The 25,300-nt window shown below is 39.5% G+C and overlaps 1 protein-coding gene across 8 annotated transcripts in view; it reads right to left on the bottom strand.

Moving 5' to 3' along the window:
* TJP1 (tight junction protein 1) overlaps window positions 1-25,300 on the bottom strand; it is a 367,980-nt gene that overhangs the window by 207,463 nt on the left and 135,217 nt on the right. For all 8 annotated transcript variants that reach the window (XM_019460064.2, XM_053888779.1, XM_019460066.2 and 5 more), the window contains one exon: window positions 24,008-24,140. In XM_019460064.2, the coding sequence (XP_019315609.1) occupies window positions 24,008-24,140 (133 nt within the window). The remainder of the gene's footprint in view (window positions 1-24,007; window positions 24,141-25,300) is intronic.

Genomic DNA, 25,300 nt, shown 5'->3' with positions numbered 1-25,300 from the left:
TGATAGCTAAAGGGAGTGGGGTTTTGGGGGTTAATGAAAATATTCTAAAATTAGTTGTGATGATGGATGCACAGTCTGTAAATATACTACAAGCCACTGAATTCTACATTTTAAATGGGTGAATTGTATAGGGTACATAAATTATATCCCAAAGACATAAAAAGCCCTCCCAAGTGCTGAATATCTTTGCATGCCCCTTTGTCACCTCAATACTCCCATTCTTAAAGCTAAATATAGTGTGAATTTCACCATCTGTACACAACAAGCCAGCTCTATATTCATCTGTTACTCCACCTTTCTAGAAAGTCACCTGACAAAACATACCAACAGCTAAAATAACAACTCCTACCTTGAGCCAGATATTATCTTTCTGAAATCTATTATAAGGACATTTAATTTAGAAATTTATATTCAAAGAAATACTTTAATTTGGGGAAAAATGAAAGCAATCTAAACATTACAGATACAGATTACAGATAACCGAAAAATCAATAAGCTATAATATGTCCAGTAAGGAATAGTGAAAAGCCATTCAAATGTCTTCAATGAACACAGAAATATAAAGAAAAAGTGCTCATGATCTATGCATGAAAACAAATCAGAACACAAAGTGTATATAGAGTATGATCCTTGTTATGTACATTATATATAACTATAACATGGGTATGGGGGACATCCACTGCTTTCTGGAAATACCATCTCCTTCCTTGAGAACCACTATGTTACTGTGATACGACCACACTGCCTAGCCAGAGGGACACAGACTGATCTGGGGATGGGTGGGCAATCACAGTCCCTTCCCTAGAAATGTGCAAATGAAACCATGAGATTCAACCTGGCTGCTCTCCTGAGCTGAAGAGCTCTAACCCCAGGCCTGGTTTGCAAGTGCAAGTCCCTGGCAGACTGTAGTTATCTGAGGAATGCTGCTGAAATCCAGGCCCACCAGGGCAGCTCTGACTCTTCCTCGCTGCACCTAAATCCTATCATTCTTAACTGGCTGGAATGCAAAAGCAGGAACTCTCCCAGCACACACTGGTTGTAAACAGCAAAGCTAATCCCATGGGAGCACTGCTGGCTGGTGGCCACCTGTGCCAGCAGCTCCCTGTAGCATCTTCTTGTTTAACCTGCTCCAACCACAGTAAATAATCTAAGAGCCGATCTCGCTAACACACACGGGCCAGTCTAGAATTTCTAATCGCACTGTTCGTAGGTATAGCCACGGATCCCAGTCAGCACTACTGCTGCATTTCCTGCAGACTGAGAGCATCAAGCACTCCCTGACCCAGGGGCTGCCCCCTCAGTATTTCAGGGCTGCACTCCAGCCTCCTATCAGCTGCCTTGTGTCCTGGCACACAGATGACACCACTGCAGAAACAGCAAGCAACACCACAAAATGTGAAGGGGAATCCATCAAGGTGAGTCTTCTCAGTATCCTCTGAGCTGAGCACACTTCTCTGACAGCACCCAAATCTTCTGAGGCTAGAGGGGGACCTAACAGCTCTCACAGATCTGCCCCAGGAGCACAGCAAGGGAAAGAGGGCAGGTGCTCAGGCCCCTTCGACCAGGCTCTACTCCTCTCCTGTCCCTGCTTACTCAAGCAAGTTGTACAACACCTCCACGCCCAAGTTTTCTCATCTGTAATGTGGAGGCGGGACAACATTCACCTCACTGAGGCCATTCATCAAATGTTACCTCTGGTCCCTCTTCTGTGCTACTTCCTTTTCTATTAAAAAAAAAAAGGTGTTTCTTTTTTAAACAAACAAACAAACAAACAAAATGCCAACTTGCTGCTGCAGACATACAACCCATAAGCCATGGCACTCACCAAAAGCCCAGGAAATCATTCCTATATACATGTACATACTTTTCTTCTTGGAAATTCTACTTGGAAATACCTGTCACACGGAGTCAGCAGGCTTCTGGAACCTATGAGCAGGTCAGCAATTTCTGACACATTCTCCTTTAACTCTTCTGACAGGCTGATCTTCCTTGTTTTTAATAGCTTTATTGAGGTGTATTTCATACGCCATAAAATTCACCTATTTAAAGGGTAAAGTTCAGTGGTGTCTATTACTGACAGGCAGATCTTGACCAGCATGGAGAGGGAGATAAAACGTAAATTAGCATTTTCTGTTCTCAGCCACATTTTCAATTTCCCCTCCTCTATTGTGTTTTCCTGGGCACCCCATTTAACCCATGGCCACCTTTGGCCCCTCAGGAGCACCTGGTGGTGTCGTAAGTCTGGGAGGGAGCCTTAAGCTAGGGCAGCAGGCTCAGTTCACTACACTATGACCCCCAACACTCCCCCAAGAGGAACAAGCTCTAGGTTCAGAATATATGATTTTACTGAAAACCAAAGAAACAAGGGTAAAAAGGAGGTGAAAAAAATAAAACATTTTTGTGCACTTTTAAAGTATAGGTGCCAAGCTGAGTGTTTATAAGCAAAAGCTGAGACCTATTTTTAAAAAGAGCTTTCTTGCATAATTTTTGCCCTTATTCCCACAAATAATCAAAATCCCATAAACAACTGTATGGACCCATCAAATAGTAAATAATCATTTGGGACAAGACAAAAATCCATATGTGTGATGGACAATGAAAGACCCCCCAAAATTAAAAATCCTGGAAAAAGCAGGGTAAACAATGCATTAAAAAACAATACAGCAACATATCTGAATATATCATAAATCAGAATATAAGAAATGTGTCAATTTAATTGGATAAAAATTTAGATTGTGTAATAAGGAAAACCCCATAAAATCCACAGAGACACATAGATTAAGATAAAAAGAGGAAAGATACATGTATGGGAGGAATTTGGATTCTAGGAATGATGGACTAGTAATTCAGACCTAGCCTCCCTCTGAACATAACTGGAAAAATATATAGGACATTTTCTTGAAGACATCACAGAACCAACAAAGTACTGCCAAGCTAAATCCTGGGAAAATGGAGGTCCAAGAAATGAGTCAAGCATACAGGGACCACTTTCCCACAGGGGTGTCCCCTGATTCTGGAGAGTGTGACTAAGCAGCACTATGACTCCATCAGGGAATTAAGGGAAAGAAACCTGAGTTCTGAAATTCAAGAAACTTGAATTCTTAAGGTCAGAAACTTGAGTTCTTGAGTTTCAGAAACTTTGAGTCAAGGCCCACCAAATTCAGGAGGCAAATCCTCCTTAATTTGGATTGGGATTCTGAAGGAGCATTTCTGAAGATGAACCTGAAATCAGCAGGTCTCTGTAGGCACTATAGCTAGGGCCTGAATCATCTCAGTCCTGGAAATTGGACCGAAGTGACCCCAGACTGCTATGGTTGACAAGTAGCCAGCAGAAACAAACACCAAACTATTTGGGAGGAAGACTACATTATCCCAGACGTCAATTTATTTTTAATTTTTTTCATTTCTCTGGTACTCAAAACTGACCACACAAAAAGACAAGACTCTATAAAAGAAAAATAAATCATAAACAATAGAATACCCTCAATACCTCTAGATATTAGAGAATGAGGCATAAAGTTTCAAATAATCTTGCTTACTCTGTCAACAAGATAAAAGAAAAGATTGATTGTTTTGGCAGAGCACTGGAAACTATAAAGAAGAACAAATAAATATACAAAAAGGCCCAATCTCATTAGTACCTATAGAAATGCATACTAAAGCCACAATGTGCTTACTGCTACGTCCCAACTTGATGGCTAAAATTTTTTTAAAATACCAATATCAAGTGTTGCTACAAACAGAGTTAACAGGAACTCTTGTGTACCACTGGTTAAGATTATAAATTGTTTAAACCACTTTAGAAAGCTGTTTAGTACTATCTAATAAAACTGAACATATGCATAACCTAAGATGCAGTAATTCTACAGCTGGTTATACATCCCACAGAAACTCATGCACATGTATGCCATGAGACACATACAAGAAAACTTCTAAAAGTAAAAGTAAAAAAACAAAAAGAAAGTAGAAGTAGAAAGGAAAAGTAGAAAGAAAAATGGTAATACCACTATTATAGATTGTAACACACTTATTTCAGTAAATTAATTGATCAAATAGAAAAAAAGCTGAATAACAAATAATAAGCCTAAAGGAAATGTAATATCTTATTAGAGAATCCATTATTTTCAACCCTACAGATAACATTAAAAAAAAATGACTCCACTAGACAATAATGCAAATTTCCACAATTATCAATGAATTATTATCAGACTGTCTTCTGTTACCACAATGAAATCAGAAATCAAAAGGGAAGAGGTAATTTGTGCCCATCTCCTTGGAAATTTATTAAGAGTTGTAAGTAATTGTTAAGTCAGAAGAAAAAACCATAAAGGATATTAGAAAATACTTAAAACTTTAGTGGCAATGAAAGCACTAAATATTGAGATACACAGGGGAAAAAAAAAAGGAATACATGAGATTCAGCTAAATTACTACTTAGAGAAAAATGTGGTGTTTTAAGAGTATATTTGAAAAGAAGAAAGACTGGGGGCACCTGGCGGGCTCAGCTGGAAGAGCATCTGACTCTTGATCTTGGGGTTGTGAGTTCGAGCTCCACATTGGGTGTAAAGATTACTTAAGTGAATTCAAAAAAACAAAACAAAAAAAAAGAAGACTGAAAATCAACAATCTAACTGTGCAACTCAAAAAATTAGAGGAACAACAAATAGAACAATGAAACTAAAAACAATAAAAAGAATTAATAATCCATTAGTATAAGTTTGTTTTTATTTTATTTTTTATTTTTTAATGTTTATTCATTTTTGAGAGAGAGAAAGAGGCAGAGTGTGAGCTGCGGAGGGGCAGAGAGAGAGGCGGACAGAGAATCCGAAGCAGGCTCCAGGCTTGAGCTGTCAGCACAGAGCCCGACGCAGGACTTGCACCCTCGAACTGTGAGATCATGACCTAAGCCGAAGTCGGACGCTTAACTGACTGAGCCACCCAGGCACCCCTATTTTTTTTGTTTAGTTTTTTTTTTTTTTTTTGAGAGAGCGAGACAGAGCCAGGGAGGAGCAGAGAGAGAGGGAGAGAGAGAATCCAAAGCAGGCTCTGCACTGTCAGCAGCACAGAGTCCGATGCAGGGCTTGAACTCACAAATCATGAAATCATGACCTGAACAGAAATCAAGAGTCAGATGGTTAAACAACTGAACCACCCAGGTACCCCCATTAGTATAATTTTGTAATTCACCACATTAACATGCACAGGTCAATTAAGATCTCAACAGGTGTAGAAAAGGCATTTTTAAAAATTTAACAGTCATTCATGATTTAAACTCTTAATAAACTAAGACCAGAAAAAGGTTTCTCTAACCTAATAAAGATGACCTACAAAAATATACAGCAAACACCATACTAAACAATGAAACATTAGAAGATATGAATGCTCACTGTCACCACCTCCATTCAATACTACTGGAATGGAAGTAAGACAAATAAGACAGGTATAAGGATTAGAAAGCAAGAAAAATTTGTTTTTGTACATGCAGAGACTAGGAAAGTGTACAAAATAATCAAGAAATAATCAAGTTATTAGAATTAAATGGCAGGTTCCTGGTTGTAACATGGAAACACAAAAGTCAATTACATATGTAAACATTAGCATAGTTAGAAAATGAAAATAAAATATAAGTAGGGAGGCCTGGGTGGCTCAGTTGGTTAAGCATCCAACTTCAGCTCAGGTCATGATCTCACAGCTCATGAGTTCAAGCCCCATGTTGGGTTCTGTGCTGATAGCTCAGAACCTGGAGCCTGCTTCAATCTGAATTCTGTGTCTCCATCTCTCTCTCCCCCTCCTCAACTCATGCTGTCTCTTTCAAAAATAAATAAACATTAAAAAAAAAAAAGAAAAGAAAACATAAGCCATTTGCAATGGCCAAAAACTATACTGTATAACAAATTTAATAAGTTACGAGATAAAACTTTATTGCAAGTAATTTTAGGGACACCTGGGTGGCTTAGTTGCTTAAGTGTCCAACTCTTTTTAATTTTTTTTGTACATTTATTTACTTTTGAGAGATGGAAAGAGAGCACAAGTGGGGTAGAGGCAGAGAGAGAATGAGACACAGAATCTGAAGCAGGCTCTAGGCACTGAGCTGTCAGTACAGAGCCCGATGCGGGGCTCGAACCCACAAACCGTGAGATCATGACAGGAGCCGAAGCTGGACACCCAACCGACTGAGCTACCCAGGCACCCCAAGTGTCCAACTCTTAATTTCAGCTCAGGTCATGACCTCATGGTTCGTGAAACCCAGCCCCACATGGGTCTCCATGCTGAGAGTGTGGAGTCTGCTTAGGATTCTCTCTCCCTCTTGCTGTCTCTCAAAATAAATAAACATTTTTAAAAAAAAGTAATTTTAAGAATAGAATAGAGAGATGTGTTCTATCCAAGTATAGTAAGAGTCCAAATTATAAAGATATTAATTCTCCCCCATTTTCATTTTATACTTCAATGTAATTCCAATAAAACTCCTGCTAGGGTATTTTGTCTGGAATCTGACAGGTTCATATACGAGGAAGATCAAAGGGCTAAGCATAGCCAAGGCAACTTTAAATAACCAGGGTGGGGAAGGAAGGTACCTGCCCTACCAGTTTTTAAAATTTGTTTTTAAGTTATAGTAATTAAAGCACTGTAGTTACAACACAGGAATAGGTAAACAGAGCAGTGGAAAAGAAAAGAAAAACAGATCCACACATGTATGGAAACTTTACATTCGACAAAGTATGAGATTAATATGGAAAGATTAAAACATTCAATATATGGTCCTGAGATGACTGATTATCCACCTTGAAGATAAAAAAGCAATCTCTACCTCTCACCACACCCAAAAAACAAATTTCAAGATTAAAGAACCAAACGTGAAAAGTAAACCTTAAAATATTATTTTTTAAAACATTTTAAAAAATACAAGGCAGAACATCTTTATGACTTGAGGGTTTTTTTTTTTAATAGATTTTTAAAATGTTTATTTACTTTTGAGAGAGAGAGAGAGAGAGCAGGGGAGGGACAGAGAGAGAGGGAGACAGGGAATTCAGAGCGGTCTCTGCACTGACAAAGCTGATGCAGGGCTTGGGCTCGCAAACTGTGAGATCATGACCTGAACTGAAGCCAGACACTTAACTGACTGAGCCACCAGGTGCCCATGAAGAAAGGGTTTTTAAGCAAGACATTAAACGAGTAAAAATCACAGAGGAAAAGATCGCTAAATATGACATTAAAAGTAAGAACCTGAAACAGAAAGTGAAAGATAAACCACAGACAAGATGTTTGCAATACATCTTACCATCAAAGGACTAATAACTACAATATACAAAGAACTCCTAGAAAGACAGATATCATATGTTTTCACTCATATGTGGAACTTGAGAAACTTAACAGAAGACCATGGGGGAAGGGAAGGGGAAAAAAATAGTTACAGAGAGTGAGGGAGTCAAACCATAAGAGACTCTTAAATACAGAGAACAAACTGAGGGTTGATGGGGGGTGGGCGAGAGGGGAAAATGGGTGATGGGCATTGAGGAGGGCACTTGTTGGGATGAGCACTGGGTGTTGCATGTAAGCGATGAATCACAGGAATCTACTCCCAAAACCAAAGAGCACACTGCATACACTGTATGTTAGCCAACTTGACAATAAATTATATTTAAAAAAAAAAAACAAACAATGAACTCCTACAAATCTATAATCAATCTTCTCTCCAAATAAAGCTAGGTCTGAAAAGTCTCCATATTTTGTTTCCATTTTGAAAAATAAGTATTTGGCTTCTCTGAAAATATTCTTTTTCTCTTTTTGCTATTTGCAACACAAAATTTAAAACTGATTTGAACAGTACTGTTGAAAAAAATTTAAAAATCAAGTATTTTAACAGTTGTATCATTATAAAATAATTGTAGAAATCCTGTAAAGATATTAAAATATACACTTGAAATATTAAATTATTAAAACATTAAAATTAAAAAGAAACAAATATAGAAAAATAGGAAAATCATTAATAATCCTTCATGCACATACTTTCTTGTTAATATTTTGGAATTTTTTTCTATACTTTGTTTCCATTACTATATACAGAAATGTACATGTATCTTAATGTATACAGATGTACATATGCATGACAAGTTGGATCAAAAGTGAAGGCGGGTCATTGAAGTGACATCCATCACATTGGAGATGTAAGCTAATACCTAAAAAGGTTAGCTGAGTGGGGAGTGGATAGATTATTCTTTGAGCCACAAATGGACCACTTTTGGAGGAAGAAGAGACTGTAAGAGGAAAATAAGAGTGAAGACTAAATGTCGGAATGAAGACTATATTGAGGTTTTGGGTTAAAGAACTCTCTAAAAATGAAAAGGTGCAATCATAGAGGTGGGAGGAATATCGGGATATTGTGGAAGAATTTCAAGGCCAGAATACAGCTCAACTGCCAAAGCCTGCAGGCAAATAAGTGCTAAGAAAAGGCAATCAAGAGCATTGTGGTGAAAATATCTGACTACTGGAATGCAAAGAAAATAGGAGATAAAGGCATGTGTGTGTGGACCACATGGGTCAACAAATGTGGCAGGAAGGTGACAAATCAGTGGAAGTATTTTTCAAGATGGCAGAAATCTGTTTCTCTCTAGGAAGTGAAGCCCAACACACTGCAAGACTGAAGACGCGGGAGGAGAGAAGAAAACAAGGACATAAAAGCCTGAAGACAGTGGGAGACAGTGTGCTTGGGAAAAGAGAAACATGAGTTGTGGCCGAGCACAGGAGAAAAGAACTGGTGTTTCAAGCTAATGACAAGAGGGGGAACCTCTGGTATGGGTGGGAGTTCAGTACGAGACCTGGGACCTGGCGTGGGACAAAATTCTGTATTTATATCAAGAATCATCTCCATTAAGCTGTCTCTGAGAGTTTACTACAAATTAAAAAATAAATCCCTCATTACATCTTTACTTCAAGTCATTCATGGCATGAGAACCAAGATACGAATTTGAGGGAAATGGCATACAAACTGACACTAAGGGGAATTTCTCAAACAAGTTAACCACTGACCCAAATGACTGACAAGCTCTTATTTCCTTAAAAGGAGGAAAAGCTTGATATATTTTAAAGTTATTCTCTGATAACACAAAAGTCTATCCACACTATTGGGGATGCTGCATCTAATGAACGTTCCCATGTGACATGGTCAATTCAGCAATTGCTAGTTTAACCTATAGAATTAAAGGTAAAACAATTTAAGGTGAAATAATCCAACTCATGTTTTCCTAAACATCTGTGATTAAACAAGAAATGTGATGATTCATGGTACTGTTATTAAGTTACACTGAGGCTGTTTCTCTGTCACAGAAAAGCAGGGCTGGGCTGTCACTATGATCTCTCAACTCCTTCAACATCCAAATGCCACGCTCGCTCTCCGTCCGCACCTATCAAAAGTAAGCCCCACCTTGAGTGATGCCACATTAAAACCTGAATGTAGACTTCTTTGTGTCACAAACCCACCAAACTGGAGAAACAAGAATGCTTACTGACCTCGTTAATTATTCCTTAAAAAGAGATCTAAAATTTATGAGTAATAAAAATTTTCTGAGAGGTTTACCTTCTAAGTATGTGCGTAACTAAAGCCTACATTGAAATGTCTGGAAGCTCTAAAGTGGTTTTCAACTTCAAATACAAACATTTATTAGAGGCAAAGCTAATTAGCCTTGTTGTAAGCAGTGTGTGAAGAGTTAATGGTGATTTGAGGAAGCAGAGCTGGCAGAGATTTTCATTTGACTGTGGATTTACAAAACGTTCAACAATTCTATTTTCTGAAATCGTTTTTTATCTCCCTGTAAAGGTTAAAATAAATTAGTAAATTAAATGTGGAAGTCTTTGAGGTAATATCAAAGCAATGCCATTAACAGGAAACTGTTAATTTCTCAGAAGTATCTGGAAAATGATTGTCAGAAATGAAGTCACAGAGAAATTACTATACCCACATTCTTCCACATTCCACAGATGTTTCTTCCATTTGCTTACAGGAAGCATTTGCTCTTTGGCATACCCCCAACAACACTTGCAGATTTCCTAGGTGTTTTTAATATTTAGCATTTAACTCTCCAATTAATTCAAACTACCTCCACAAAGTGTTTTTCTCATCCTTCAAAGGTTTCTTATTCTCCAGTCTCTCCTCGAATTTCATTTAATTTTAAATTCTTTATCTTTACCTTTTAAACTCTGTACTCCCCTCCTCTGTTCCAATTATCAGTAACTACATGACTCTCTAAGTCCCTATCTCTTTTGGCAATGATTGTTAGGCATTTTCTTAAAATTCTTGTCTTCTGTGGGGTGCTGTGGCTTTACAGGGGCCTCCCAGAGCAGCACAGTAAGGCCCAGGAAAGGATAGTAGGAGTTCAGGAAAACTGGAAAGAACTCCTGCTTCTTCACCCATGGTCATTCCAAATGACTTCAAAATTCCTGGCTTCACCAATCCTGGAATGACCTTGACCCTCCCCCCACCTCCTGCCACTCAGTTTCATCAGTTCATTCCCAAAGTCAGCACTGTTCCCCCAACAATTCAGACGTGTGCCTCCAGCACTCAGGCCAAAGCTCTGGGTTTCTACATCAAGCCCCAGCCTGCCCGGTCCCTTCTGATTTCACTGCCTTGCATTCTCAGTCCGGACCCCTCAAAAGCCTCTCCTTCCTTGTCTTGCTGTATACACCCTTCATTTTGTAGCCAGGCCAGCTCTCCACTGCTCAGTCCCAGGCTGAGTCATGGTCTCAGACCTCTGCTGGCCCCTCAACCAGGCCTGGCAGTCCCTATCACATTCCCAGTCATTTCCTCCCCCCTTTGCAATTCTACATAGTCACCCCTCTTTAGAATCCTCACCTCTTCCTTAAGTGGCAGTCTCAAAGCCCACTTAGAAATGAAACTGCCTCCCAACCCAGAATTTATCTCTATGTTCAACTATGCAGTTCCTCCTCTGGGAGGAGGTTCCCATTCCCTCCCACCCCGCCAGCAGCAGAACACTCCATCCACTTCCTTCTCCATCTGGCATCTTCAAAGGTCTCCCTAGGCACATAAAGATGCTTAATACGCTTCCATTAAAAAAAAAAAAGGCATATATTAAAAATTACAAATTTCCATACAGTACAGTTAATACATGACTACACCCTGAACATAGTGAGTGGTCTGCTAAATTTTCGTTATATTACTTTATATTGTTAGTACCTGCCTCCTGGTCCATCTTACTGTAGACCCTGATGCTCATTCCTGTTGCTTCAGCTCCAATAAGTTCCTGAGCCACTCGGACCGAGCCTCCGGCCTTCCTATGTCTGGATCTAGAGGGCCACCCGCTGGCTCCCCCAAGCTAAGGCTTTCTTTCTCACACTTGCAGCTCTGATCACCCAGCTCCTGGCTTAGTTTCAGATTGTACTCCGGGTATCTGTACTCCAGGAACTGCAGTGAACCCACAAGGAACACTGGCTGCTGTGTTGGATTCCGACGGGATAGCAGGCCGGTCCCCTTTCCCCCTGGCTCCCTTGTTTATGGTTTCCTCTCATCTTCTACTAATCTCCAACCGATCTCTCATCAAACCTGTGGACAAACACGCATGCTGTAACAGATGGTTCATTTCATTTATAACTTATTTTAAGTTGTTTTAAGCATTAGAACCAAATTCCGAAATTTATACAACTCTTTCAGTGGTCAGCAAACTATTACAGACCCTATAATATTCTGTAATTCGAGATTATATATAACATGAGTGCTCCAAGATTTAGGCTCAGAGAAGATCAGCATTTTAAGAGTAAAGTCATTTCTGAAAGTAATTTCTGAAACTGTTCAGTCAAAAACCAAGGAAAAAAAGGTTAGTATCAGGTACTGATATAATGGAAAATCAAATCTTAAACAAAGATTTGGGGATCCTTAGGCTTACAAATGTGCTTGTTTCTACCAGATAAATTTTTGACTTTCTTATTTTATACCATCCAAACAAAGGAACTGATATTATGTTTTAAAGAAGTGATCCAAAAAGAATCTGCACACACCAAAAAATAGTACATTTATATACTGTATCTTATGAAATGAAAACTAAGAAAAGATGGCATGCTAAAACCAACTGGTACTAAAATTTTCCTCATGAATGTACAACAGAGAAGTACTTAATAACTTTGAAAAGCAGTTATCAGATACCCATCTGCACACGATGAGCAAAGGTAATAAGCAAGTATAGATCTTTGACTTACAGTGGGGTTATATCCCGATAAACACACTGTAGGTTGAAAATATCATTAAGTCAAAAATTCACTTAATATCCCTAACCCACCAACATCATTGCTTAGCCTAACCTACCTATATATGCTCAGAACACTTATAACAGCCTGCAGTTGGGCAAAAACATTTAACATAGAGCCTGTTTTATAATAAAGTGCTGAGTATCTCATGTAATTTATTGAGTACTATATGGAAAGTGAAGAGCAGAATGGTGGTATAGGGATAGAATGCTTGTCAGGGCGTTGGTTGTTTACTCGTGTGATCGTGTGGCCAGTGCTGTTACTGCCTAGCATCAGGAAAGAATATTGTACCACATATCTCCAACCTGGGAAAAGATCCAAATTCAAAATCTGAAGTATGGCTTCTATTGAAATGTACATCACTTTTGCACCATTGTAAAGTTGAAAAATTATTAAGTTGAACCACTGCAAGTTGGAGACTGTCTGCATGCCACCTAACATAGACAACACTGACTGAGTCCAAGATAGAAAATGACATTCAGAAAGATACTTAACACAATCATCACTGAGAGAGTAAGTCAGGAGGGGCAACATATGACTCTGGAATCCTTTCCTACATGACATTCTTGCCAACTCAGTAGTTCTAGTTAGGTTGTTCTCTTGCCCTGGTCCAAAATATACCTAGATATGGGAAAGAACAATGGAAAACATGTTTCTTTACCAGAAAAAAATCTAATTATCAAATGGTAAATCTAATATTCCACTAAAACAAAATTTAGATGTATTAAAATATGGCCCTGACTCAAGGCATTAGCATGCCCTTCTAACATCTTTAAGGGAGAAAAAAAATAAACATTTGCAAATCATTTAAAATTAAATAGTCCGCTGTAAACATTCTCCTGTGTACATGGAACATACACTGGGAGACAAAGGTGAAACAGATTTTTAAAATGTAAATAGTAGCAACGAGAATATACTGAATTATGTAATTTCCAAAATGCTGAAAATGAATTTTCATGCCAAAATAGTAGGAAAATGCCAGTGACTATGAGTGACCTAAATAAACTGCAGCAACTCAAAGTATACAGTTGGATCAGAAGGAGAAAAGTAAAATTCCTTAAAAGCCAGTCTATGGTTTTCATTCTCTAATTATAATAAATCTTTCAAAATTTAGTACGTAACAGAAAATGGAGAAACAAAGCTAATAAATGCTTACAAAGCTGGCTCTAGTTATATTAAACATGGAAATGAATACCAAAACATAATTTTTAAAATTATGATCAAAAAGTAAAATCACGTTTGGAGTACAGGAACAGTTTGGAGTACAGGAATGTAGCTAGTTTTAAAGAATTTCAACCAAGTTCCTTAAAAAAAAACAAAAAGTCAACAGAAAAGGCTTCTTTCTGATAACACCGAAGTCCTTACTGAAGGGTAGGGGCACTTTTGTTACTCATCCCGAAGAATAAAGCAGAGCCACGACTGTCAGAAACCCTCCAATCATCAAAGCCCCTGACATAGAAATCACCTTCCAAGCGAAGAGCGGCTCAAAAGTCCACTCTGCCCCAGGCTGCACCTCTTCAAATACCAATCGCCTCCAGCAATTCAAACATCCAAAATAACTTCAAATTGTAACAGCTTTGCCACTTTCATTTCCACATGGAAGTCCAAGCACCATAAGTGTAAGTAGAGTTACGATGGGTGACAAGCACAAAGAGTGAAGTTCTTCGCCACGGAGGACCCCAGCTGGACAGCCTTGCCCAGGCTGCCAGAGTGCACTTGCTGGAAAGCCCTGCCCCCATGTGGCCGCCTGAACTGCTGTGTGGCCAGGCCGCCTGCCCTGGGGCCCAGAGTGGGAAGATTCCCACCTAAAACAATCACATGAAGTGCCCACTTCTGGCTGTTAAAAGATTCAGGATAAAGTCTCCTAAGCAGAAACTATACGTTTCCCAGGGATTGTGTCTTGGACAATGTGGATATGCAACAACTACCTGCTGGAGAACAGAAACTCCAACAACTCATGTGGTACGTGCATGTGCCTTATTGAGGCTGTTCTCACATGTGGCTTGTGCAAATAGGGACAATTCACGTTCTGAGATGATGCTAAGGCCCAATTTAAATGACATCTGTCCTGGTCACAACTATGTTTTGCTGGTAATGCTTCACTACGTATGATCTTTCAGCTAATATTAAAAAAAAATTTTTTAACGTTTATTCACTTTTGAGAGAATGAGAGAGACAGAGCATGAGTGGGGGAGGGACAGAGAGAGAGGGAGACACAGAATCCGAAGTAGGCTCCATGCTCTGAGCTGTCAGCACAGAGCTGGACACGGGGCCCAAACCCACTAACTGTGAGATCATGACCTGAGCCGAAGTCCGACGCTCAACTGACTGAGCCACTCAGGCACCCCATCAGCTAACATTAAAGTTGTACATAAAGATCACATAAGTTGTTCTCTCGTCCTGGGGCAAACAGGGCATCTCGGCACTCTGGGCTCTTGGTACTCCTTCTGCGTCTGGTACCCATTCTGTGGTCTGGGACCATTCCTTCCCAGCCCCAGTTGCCTGGAGTCTGTCCTGGAATGTCCCCTTCCTCTCTGGTTCCCACCCCATGGACTTCCCCACACAGGGCTGCCCATCAGTGGCTACTTCCCAACCTCAGGGGCAGGCTCTCAGTGCCTCTAAAGGGGAAAGCTAGCCCTGATAATCTGGAAACAGAGCCACTGTCCAAGCTCATTATTGACTCTCAGAGTGGGACTTCCAGAACACGCAGAATGTGAGAGACATCCAGAACCAAAAGGCCACAAGGACATCTGGGGAACACTGGGTCTCGTGACAGCACCCAAATCAGGCTCTGAGGACAGAGCCTTCCTGCAGGCTATGAAGTCACCACTGAGGAGAAATCAATATTTCATGCCCCCATTTGCCTCAGAGATGGAAACAGTAAAGCACTGAGGAAATAGAAGGATTCCTTTCCTCCTGGTTTATTATCTCAGGATCCCCGAAGCTGGTGTGAAGAGCAGGCACTCTTGCTGTGTGTGTGTGGCCCTCACTCCGCCTCTCTGCCAGGCACAGTCAGCCCATGCTAAATGTTAGCTACTACGACATGTGCAGCTTCCCCAAAATAGGACACATTATGGAGATGGAAAACAACACATTCTGAGACTTCTACTTCTGTTCTAAAGCTCAGAAGTCACAAAATAACCAGATGAGTTAACATGTGGAGCTTTAATCCAGGAGCACAATGTCTGTTCCAAAAAGAAATGTGCCCAGTTTTCTATGTACACTGGAAATTACGTGTGTGCATGCATAGACACAGATCTGTGACATTCCTCAGAGGTTGTTCTGTTCAATAACAAATGTGCAAATCGAATGATTCTGTTCATTGAGTGAAAAATAATGAAATAATATCAGATCATCCTTGAGAGGGGCACCTGGGTGGCTCAGTCAGCTAAGCACACAGCTCTTGATTTCCGCTCAGGACACGATCTCGTGGTTCATGAGTTCGAATCCCGTGGCGGGCTCTGAGCTAACACCGTGAAGCCTGCTTGGGATTCTCTCTCTCTTTCTGCCCTCCCCCCACTCACACTCTCGCTCTCTCTCAAAATAAATAAACATTAAATAATAAAAAAGATCATCTCTGAGAACCTGAAGCAGATCCATTTTAGATAAAGAAGAATCATTTCCATACATTTACTCATTCAGCACACATGAACACATTCTTTTTATTTCTATATTTTCAACCTCTTCAGGCCTGCCTGCCCACCCCACTGCCCTTGGCTAATGTCGCCAACCACCTCTAAACGTCCCCTCCCACCCTCATGCCTGCTCACCCCCATAAGCAGAACATCCGGAGGGTGCCCTGCTCAAAAATTTGGGGGGAGGCGGCTGTAACTGTCAGAAATGTGATATAACTGTCAGAGTCCATGACATCAGCTCTGTAGATTTGGAAGTGGTGATGGCTCTCTTTGTTCTGTGACTTTCTGAAGAAATTACATTATTCCTCCTTACAACATAAAAAACAAAGGAAATGATAAACTCTAGTTCTTGCTCCTTGAATGATCTTCTTTGATCACTGGCAGGCCCAAGTTCCCTCTGCCCTCCCCCAGCTATTTGAGGCCACATGTATCTGTGGATCACTCACTCCCTTCTGGAAACCGCCCTCCTCAGCTTCTCTAATATCTATCCATGAACTTCTTCGGCATACTCCTCTACTTTGGACTGCCCTTGAACTAGTGTTCCCTGGTTCTGGTTCTTTGGAGCATTAGCCTTCTTAGTACACAAAGCTGTCCTAGGGGTAACATCTCCCCCTCCCCCCCAGAAGAAATGCTGTGTGTCCCTCCCACCTTCCAGGAGAACAGAACAAATCAGAGCTACTTCAGCTGGAGGGAAGGATGGGGGTTCAACACCCACCCAGTCCAGCCTAGGGCATCTCTGCAGACCTGTAGGGTTCTGAACAAACTATTTCCTTCCACACCCCTGGTAGCTCTCAGCTCTGTCTCCATTCCCTTCTCTGCTCCTTCAATCCAATGACCTCCTTCTCACTTTTCCACCCAACAAAGTCAGACACATTCTTTCCAGATCCAGTTCAGGGGGCACCTTCCTTGTGATACTTTGCCGTTCCAGCCTGAGATGAGCACTCCATTTTCCCTGGAGGTACCTTGGACTGCCTCCACTATTGTTCATTGTGCAACACTGTCTGTCTACAATCCTGCTTGCCCTACTAGATCTGACCACTGCGATGGCAGACAAGAGGAGGGTAGTGGTGGTGATGGTGGCGTGATATGAAGGAGATATCACAGATATGAAGGAGAGGGGTCCCAGATGATCAACAATGAGGTCTGGGTGTGTTCTTGCTGTGGGGCCAGTGCCCTGATCTGCATGAAAAGAAGCAAGGCGGTGGCTGGAAGAAGGGAAAGAACAATGGCTGTGGCTCTCCAGCCTGGCCAACAAGGATGGAGTCTAAGCCCTAAAAAGTCAGGTAAAATCAAAGAACTGCTTTCAAAACAGATTATGAAATGTGAGTTAAGGCAGAATACTGAAGACCTCATTCTCTTTTTTGAAATATTTCTCTATTGCTTTCATTAAGATCTAAGTTTCTAAAAGGCTTGTATTTTCTTTCAGTGTTGATGAATAAAATCCTACCTAAAATCTGAGCCAACAAACTTCTCAAGCAGCACTTGCTAGTGAAAAGAAACTAAAGAGGGAAGATGTTGGCACAGGTCCAAGACAGAGACAGAATTCCGACCTGCAAAACCAATCCAAAAATCCTGTTAGATAAAGATGGAGGCTGACTATACCCACAAGAATAGACAGCCACTGTGCTTCTAACCTTTTCAAAAAACAAGAGTCCTTGCAAGGCTGTCTGTAAGAGTCCCTTAGAAATACCCGGATATTCAGTTTAATGAAGAAAGTAACCATTAAAGGCAAACCATCTACAATTAATTGGCCATCAACTGGCAAACTAGATTCAGATTGGCCTCTGGAAGTCCTAAAGGTAATAAATAGCTAAATATTCCTTTGTTCTGCAGAAGAGCCTCAATACTCTACCTGATTCCTCTCACATTGGAAAATTAATCAGGGTGATAATTTTGGTAGATTCCTGTCACCTACAGCAATGCATATCCTGAGGAAAGATTGGGAGCGGGCCACAGAACACACTGGTGTCCAGTTCACCAACACCCAAGCCAGCAAGGAGGCCAGATGCTTGGTGAACTGGGACTAGTGAGGGCAGGCCCTTCCTTGTTCCTGCCAAGAACACATGACCTGAATCTAGTCATGAGAAACACTGAATAGCTCCAGCTTGAAGATTCTTTAAACATGACACCTAAAAGCAATGCATGTTCCTGTATGGCACCTTGGGACAGAAAGGAAAGAGAGGCCCACTGGGCAGTAGTGAAGGTTGGATGAGAACTATAGATTGAACAGCATCCTTGTGTCAGTGTTAATTTCCTGATCTGGTTACATGGTAGTTAAGCAGAGAATGACAATGCTTGGGGGAACTGAACCCTTCAAAATTTAGGGGTTGTGGGTCATCATGTCTACAGTTTGTTTTCAAAAAGTTTCAACAAAAGACTAGTGACAGTGAGTGTGTACACATCTACCTCCACCACCTCTGTCTTTATCATCACCTCCACCTGCACCACCGCCTTGACTTCCATCACCACCTCTGCCTCTATCACTACCACCGTCAGCAACACCAAAGCCTCCACCACCTCCACCAGTATTGCCACCTCCGCACGCCCACCACCACTACCACCAGTACCACTGCCACCACCTCCATCTCCATCATCACTTCTACTTCCATCGCCAATACCACCACCTCCACCTCCACTTCCACTACCTCTAATGGGACCACAGTATCTACTTTGGCTATTCAAAAAAGCTCGCCTTTATTCCTTGGTATTCAGGCGTGTTTCCCAAAAGAAAAGTGAATAGAGAAAGTTGGTTACTTTATTTGACTCCATATCAAATGAGTCACATTATTTTATATCTCCTCTTACTTCTCTCAATACCCACCACTTTTAACATTTAATGGTCTCTAAGCTTTTCTTTACTGAGCTGCTACAGTAATGAAGTAGTCAGTCAACCAACAAATATTTAACGGGCATAAAATCTGATATGCTTGCATTACGGGAAACATAAAAAATGTTCCCGGTCTCTGCAGAGCTGAAGCCCATGATACAGTCAGGTACAAAACAAGCAATAAGAGTTGAGGGCACAGTGAGGAGATGTGCCAATGGTCTTGGGGCCAGCACCTGTAATGACACAGAGATATGTAAAAGTGAACAGAAAGATGCCCAAGTCACTAGAACTCAGGATGGAAAGAACATCTGTGCACCCAGAACAAAAGGGGCTTCCAGTGCTCACTGCTGTTCCTTCTAGGCTTTCATACCAACTGGTGATGTGGGCAGTGCTAATCAAGTGGGAACGAGAAAGAGGAGAAGTGGCTGGTCCCCTCCCAACAAAGTAGGAGGCAGGATAACTAGGTGTTCAGTGTCCCTTCACATGTTCACCCTCTACCATTTTCTCACCTTGTAGCACCCAGCTACTTATTCACCAGTCAGGTACCCAATAATGCCAAGAAGAAAGCAAACTTGGTATATGTTCAAAGTCAAATAAATATTTAGTTATAAAACAGGGCTCCAGAATCTCTCAGTGTCCCACAGATCATAAAAGAGGTCTTGAGGGTAGAGGGAGAAGGAGAAAACATCTATCATTGATATCTCCATAGGCTATATATATTTTCTAGGGGCCTAACTGGAGACTCCTCTTCATCATGAGAAAAAAAGTACTTTTTTTCAAATGTGAAAAATCACTGATCATCAAAAACACCTTAGAACTACCTTATATTCAGGCAGCAGTGAAATGGGACTTATTAGCCCAGAAATGTACACAAATATAATACCCCAAATAATATCTTATTATCATATATTTTTCTTCTCATGAAAAAAAATCCTCTAAAGATTTTGAAATGTATCATTTTTGCCTAATAGTACTCAGTAATGACTGAAACTGTCTTTCATCCAAGGCTAAGGGAACATAGCCATAAACTATTAATTGGTTCACTGTTTCTCTTTATTGTGCATAAAACTTTTTGTAGTATTTGTCTGTTGGCAGACAGAGAAAATTAGCAGTCTAGATTTACACCCACAAGCAGGAAATAAATTGCTTAAGTCTGTATTCAAGATAGCTTTCCCCCACTGAATGAATCCTACTCAACTGGCTCCATTTTCCTGTTTTAGGGAGGATGTATAATCAAGAGAAGTTGTTAAATTTCAAGCAATCTGTTGAATTTTTAAATTATCACTTAAAATGTTTTGACTATACACTTAGAATCTGAGACGGAGGAAAGGACGTAAAGAGTAAAGGCAGCCTGATCACCCTAAACAACAGGGGCGCCTGGGTGGCTCAGTCAGTTAAGCGTCCAACTCTAGATATCAGCTCAGGTCATGATCTCATGGTCCATGGGATTAAGCCCCCCATCGGGCCCTGCACCAACAGCTTGGAGCCTTCTTGGGATTCTCTTTCCCTCTCTCTCTGCCCCTCCCCAACTTGTATGTTCTTCCCAACCCTCCCCCAAATAAATAAACTTAAAAAAATAGGCAATAACACCAGAGTGAAATGGAATAGCTAAGCATTTAAACATTAAATGAAGCTAAAAACAAATGGTCACTTTTCTTCTTCATATTGATTATCAATATATCACTCCATTACCTCCAGGGGAAAAAAAAAAAGGAACTTGTGACATGGTTTTAGAGCATTGCACCCATTAAAGTGTTAAACAAAGGCGCAGGTCTTCCAGGCAAAACATGTGTTCATAACAGACTTGTCTAGTCCAGGCCTTGCCTAAGAAAATTTTACCAAGTCTCTCTGGGACACTGTCTCATGGAACTAGTGAGACTGGATGGATTCCAGTCTCCTCCAGTGAGCTAGGAAGTCAGTCATTTATGCTGTAGGGTTTACAAAACGAACTAGAATGCCCATCCCATTTAATCCCCACAGAGAAAGCTGAAACAATCACCTCTCCCCAGGAGTGAAATGGCATCAATCTGACGCCCGGGACCCAAGCCAACCATCTCAGCTGGAACCTGAGGCTTCTCAGCCAGAAACTGGGACCTTGAATGCATAGCAACTGAACCTCTTGTTCCATTTGCTATGTTTTTTCCAAAAGCAATAAAAATTGTATTTTTTTTTCTTAGGCAAAGTTAAAAGTAAAATGCAAAGATAAAAATATAAATATTATTCTGTTGGTCATGCAAATTTGATCTTTGCCCATGACAGGAGATCATGCACTAAGCTTAAGTCTTTCTAGTTTAAGGTTTTCAAAGGAAGCCATACATCTAATAAAAAGTTTTACAACTTGAAAATACTGTATGACAAAGTTTTCAGTCTTTTTTGAACTAGAGATACCTACAGTGGCTAAACTATTTTCTAAAGGGGACAAGAATTATCTATTCCTGTGTAATTGAACATCATTTACCAAATAACTGTCCTTTAGACACTGTGGCTGAGGCTTTAAAATGTGGTTCTCTACAATTACATTACAGTCAACTGTGTTAGAGAATCAGATCTGAATCCCTTTCACCTCCCATGACACTCTCTTCTAATCTACTTAAGTGTACTTCCTTCTTTTAAAAAGACAGAATTTTAAAAGTGGAGGGGAAAAACATCCTTTTCATCTCCATGTCAAAGATGCTCTATGCCCGTATGTATTTTGGATATTATAATATTAATTGCCATAGCTTATGGTAGGCAGTGGGTGGGAGTAGCCAAGCTGTTAGGCTCTTTTTTTTTTAATTTCTTTACTGTTTGGAAAATCAGTTTATTGCTTTCCTAAAAATGGAACATGATCATTGTAAAAATTTCTAAGAATCTAAAAATCTTCAAAGATTGCTATCCTATCACCCGTTATTGCAAAAACCTAAAAAGGAAAATGAACTCAGATTGTAAAAAAGTCTAATTGATTGCAGTACTGGTGACCCTTGAACACAGGTGTGAAATGATGGGTCTACTTCTACATGGAGTTTTTACAATACAGTACTATGAATATATTTTGTCTTCCTTATGATTTTCTTAATAACATCTTTTCTAGCTTAGCTTATTGTTAGAATAAAGTATATAATACATGGGACATACAGAATGCATGTTAATGGATTATTTATGTTATTGGTAAGGCTTCTGGTCAACAGTAGGGTATTATTAGTAGTTAAGTTTCTGGGGAGTGAAGTTATACGTGGATTCTCGACTGCATAGAGGGTTGATGCATCTAACCTCTGCAATTGTCCAGGGCCAACTGTAATTACATTTCATTAATATAAACTCATTACTGAGATGAAATACCAGTATACCAAAGTCCAGTCCACGACCTTCCAATGTACCCTCCAGAAGGCAAAAACCAGAAACACAGTCCTTGAAGCTGAATAAACTATTACACCAGAACACATGCTCCTCCCTGGAATGGACCTTCCGTAAACCTCAATTTACCTCTTTCTCTTAACCTCAATGTCAAATACCTTCCCTCGGGGATACTAACACATTTCACTTTTGAGATAAAGTCAAATAGGAAAGATCATCAAAAAGAAAGAAATTAATTCTGCAGATGTTAACTGCACCTGGGTAGTGTTATTTTTCCTTGCTTGAACTGTGTACTCACTTGAGCCAGATCAACTCTTGCATCGAATAAGGCAGGGAATGAATGAATTATCAATAATTTTAAAACGTATTCATCATGATAAAGAGATAACTCTACTTGCCAACTTTTCCTTATAGCTGAAATAACCTATTTCTATTTCTGGGATACTGAAAGCAATATTACATGAAGTAAAGCTTTTTGTCTGTCACATTCTACAGATATTTTAACCTCTTCCACAACCACAGAGACTGATTCAGCAAGCAAACATATTTTATGACATGCCAAATTTATTAGTTATTGGACTATCCTTCAGTAATGACAATGTTTAATACCATAAAAAAGAACCTGATGAAATTCCAATTTCCATTTTTATATTCCAACAAGTAATTCAAATTTGCTTCTCAACTCAGTGTTTCACTTTTGAAAAGCAATTTGCTTTATTTTAAACTATAATTATGTTTCCTTCAGTCATTTTAATTGTTAGGTTTACTTAACAAAAATTTACTGTCTTTTTATTCCTTTTCTCAGTTATTGCTTTATGTCTTCTGATAGATCACGTTTCACCTTCTGATGTCTTGTGTGATAAAATGGTCAAGAACACTTTCAGGCAAAATCAAGTATAATTATTTTAATAAGAGCAATTATTAAAATAAAAAAATAGAGTATCCACATTTACTGAACTTTTGTTTTCATGAACTATAGATAAAAGATGCAGAAGTCTCATCCTCAAGAAAGAAAGGCCTTGTTACCACTGTCTGAAACAGGTATGGTTACTGGTACTTTTACAATTCAGAAACTGTCAGAGCTCAAAGGGAAGAAGTGAACACATCTGGTCTACTAAACATCGTAAATATCCATTCACTGGCCACTGAACCATACAATACATAAATTTGAAATTTTCTTATTGCAAAGAAAATTCTATGTCCTTTATAGCACTGCAGTATCTCTTATGGAGTAAGACAATATAATAGCAAAGGACAGTGGGGGCTGACAGTGCCCGTGTGTTCCTCTAAAAACATGCATGAATGTACCACACACCCACAGGAAAACCTGTCATTTGGCCTGGAATATATATACACACATATATATGTGTATACATATATATATGTACACACATATATGTACACACATACATATGTGTGTACATATATATATACACAAATATACACACACACACATATATGTATGTGTGTGTGTGTGTATATATATATATATATATATCCACTAATGTTAATCACTTAGAATAGAAAGCACCAGGATTAAGTAAACCAGGATCTGTCCTAACAATATCAAAGTAACACTATTTTCTGGCACTTCCAGGAAGTTGGGTGTCTGGGGTTAATCAATACTCAGATCTCTACTTATGCCAACCTGTGGATTTGAAAATTCCTAAGACATTTACATTAAGAGTCCACTGAACTTAATTTAATTTTTATTGTAGAGTTCAGGGAGTATTTCTTTATCTTGGTCTTTGAATCAGAATCATTTATTATAAATGTTTCAAAAGGATACCAGTTAACAAAGCGTTCTGATTGGTAACCTGTTGGATAAACCAGTTTTCATTATTAAAAAAATGCTCACAACAAATAAGACTGTTGTGTTTTTTATGAAAATAAAAATAATGGAATCAAAATTTTCATATTTTTTGAAAAATAAAAAAAAATTAATGAACAGTCCACTTACAGTGAGTTCACAGAAATCGATGCTATCAAGGCTTTTGCTTCTGTGGAGTCTCCCTTTTATTCGTCTTAAAGAAGGTTTTCCTTGGCTGACGCTAGAAGTAGCACCATTCGGATTTTCAGAGGATGGCGTTACCCTGAAAGAAGAGGAAAAGTTTAATTTTTTTAGGTTTACAGGGAAACACATTTCTCGGGTATGAAATAAGTATTTACTTGAGGACAGCTTTGGAAACCTCAGGCTCCTTTTTTTCAACCAAGAAGCCAAGCTACCTCCCATCAGATATCCTTTCTAAGTATTTCTCAGCAGTTTGCTGGTTTAGAAATTTTTCTTGACAGGGTTCAAACGTTTCTACATTAAGATTTACTAAAAGTCAACGATGTGACCATCAAAGAAGCAATTAAAGCCAGACTGAAGTTTCCTAGGTAACTGGGAGGTATCTGCTTCCTGCTGGGTAGTTCTTTATATGGAGCGCTCAGCCCAGCGCCTGGCACGCCCAATGCAAGTCAGCTCTCCTTGTGTACAACCACAGACACCGTTCAGCATGCTTTTTTAATCAGGAAAATTACTTTAAAAATTTTAAACATTGACAGTCAACACTCAGTTCACCATGATTACAGAACAACGAAAATACAGATAAAAAGAAGTGGTAAATAATCTAAATTATCTACAGATGCACATCAGCATACATGCTTGTATATGTATACACACACTCAAGACTGTCATGTGTTCAATCGTTTCTGTGCCACTTCTGCTGGCAGCCTTAGCAGGTGCCCTGGGAACCTGGGAGGAAACTGCTTAGTAGATTATCATCTTAGAGATAACAAAGGTTTTAAGTAGTAAGACTGACTGGTAAGTATGGCTTATCAAAATCAGTTTCCTTATTTTATGGTCAGGTTTCCTGCTTGTATACATCCTATGTTCATATACTTTTCAACTTTCCTGACCTACTTAATATTTTGTATTTAAGATTTTGTTGTCTGAAAGAGATCAAATAGGCCTCTTGTTGCTTGACAAGAACACAGAGAATGAACTATCAGCAAAGTAAATTTGACTTATATAATAAGATAGGAGTAAATATCATAAAATAGAGTATTCTAGGTATGACTGCATTTAAAGTAAAAGTGCCATATCCCTATAGTTATGACATTTAAAGAGTATGAAAAGATACAAAAGTGAAAAGTAAAGCCTTCCTCTCCCCCCCATCCCAAATCCCCATCTCTTTTTTTAACTGATTACTTATTTTGAAAGAGAGAGCACAAGTGTGCACACGCATGCATAAGAGGCTGGAGAAGAGGG

The sequence above is a fragment of the Panthera pardus genome, unplaced genomic scaffold, assembly GCF_024362965.1.
Source record: "Panthera pardus isolate Hobbes unplaced genomic scaffold, ASM2436296v1 HiC_scaffold_24, whole genome shotgun sequence".
NCBI classification, from domain to species: Eukaryota; Metazoa; Chordata; class Mammalia; order Carnivora; family Felidae; genus Panthera; species Panthera pardus.
Note: the sequence above shows the minus strand (reverse complement) of the source record. Positions and strands in the feature narration are given on the sequence as shown.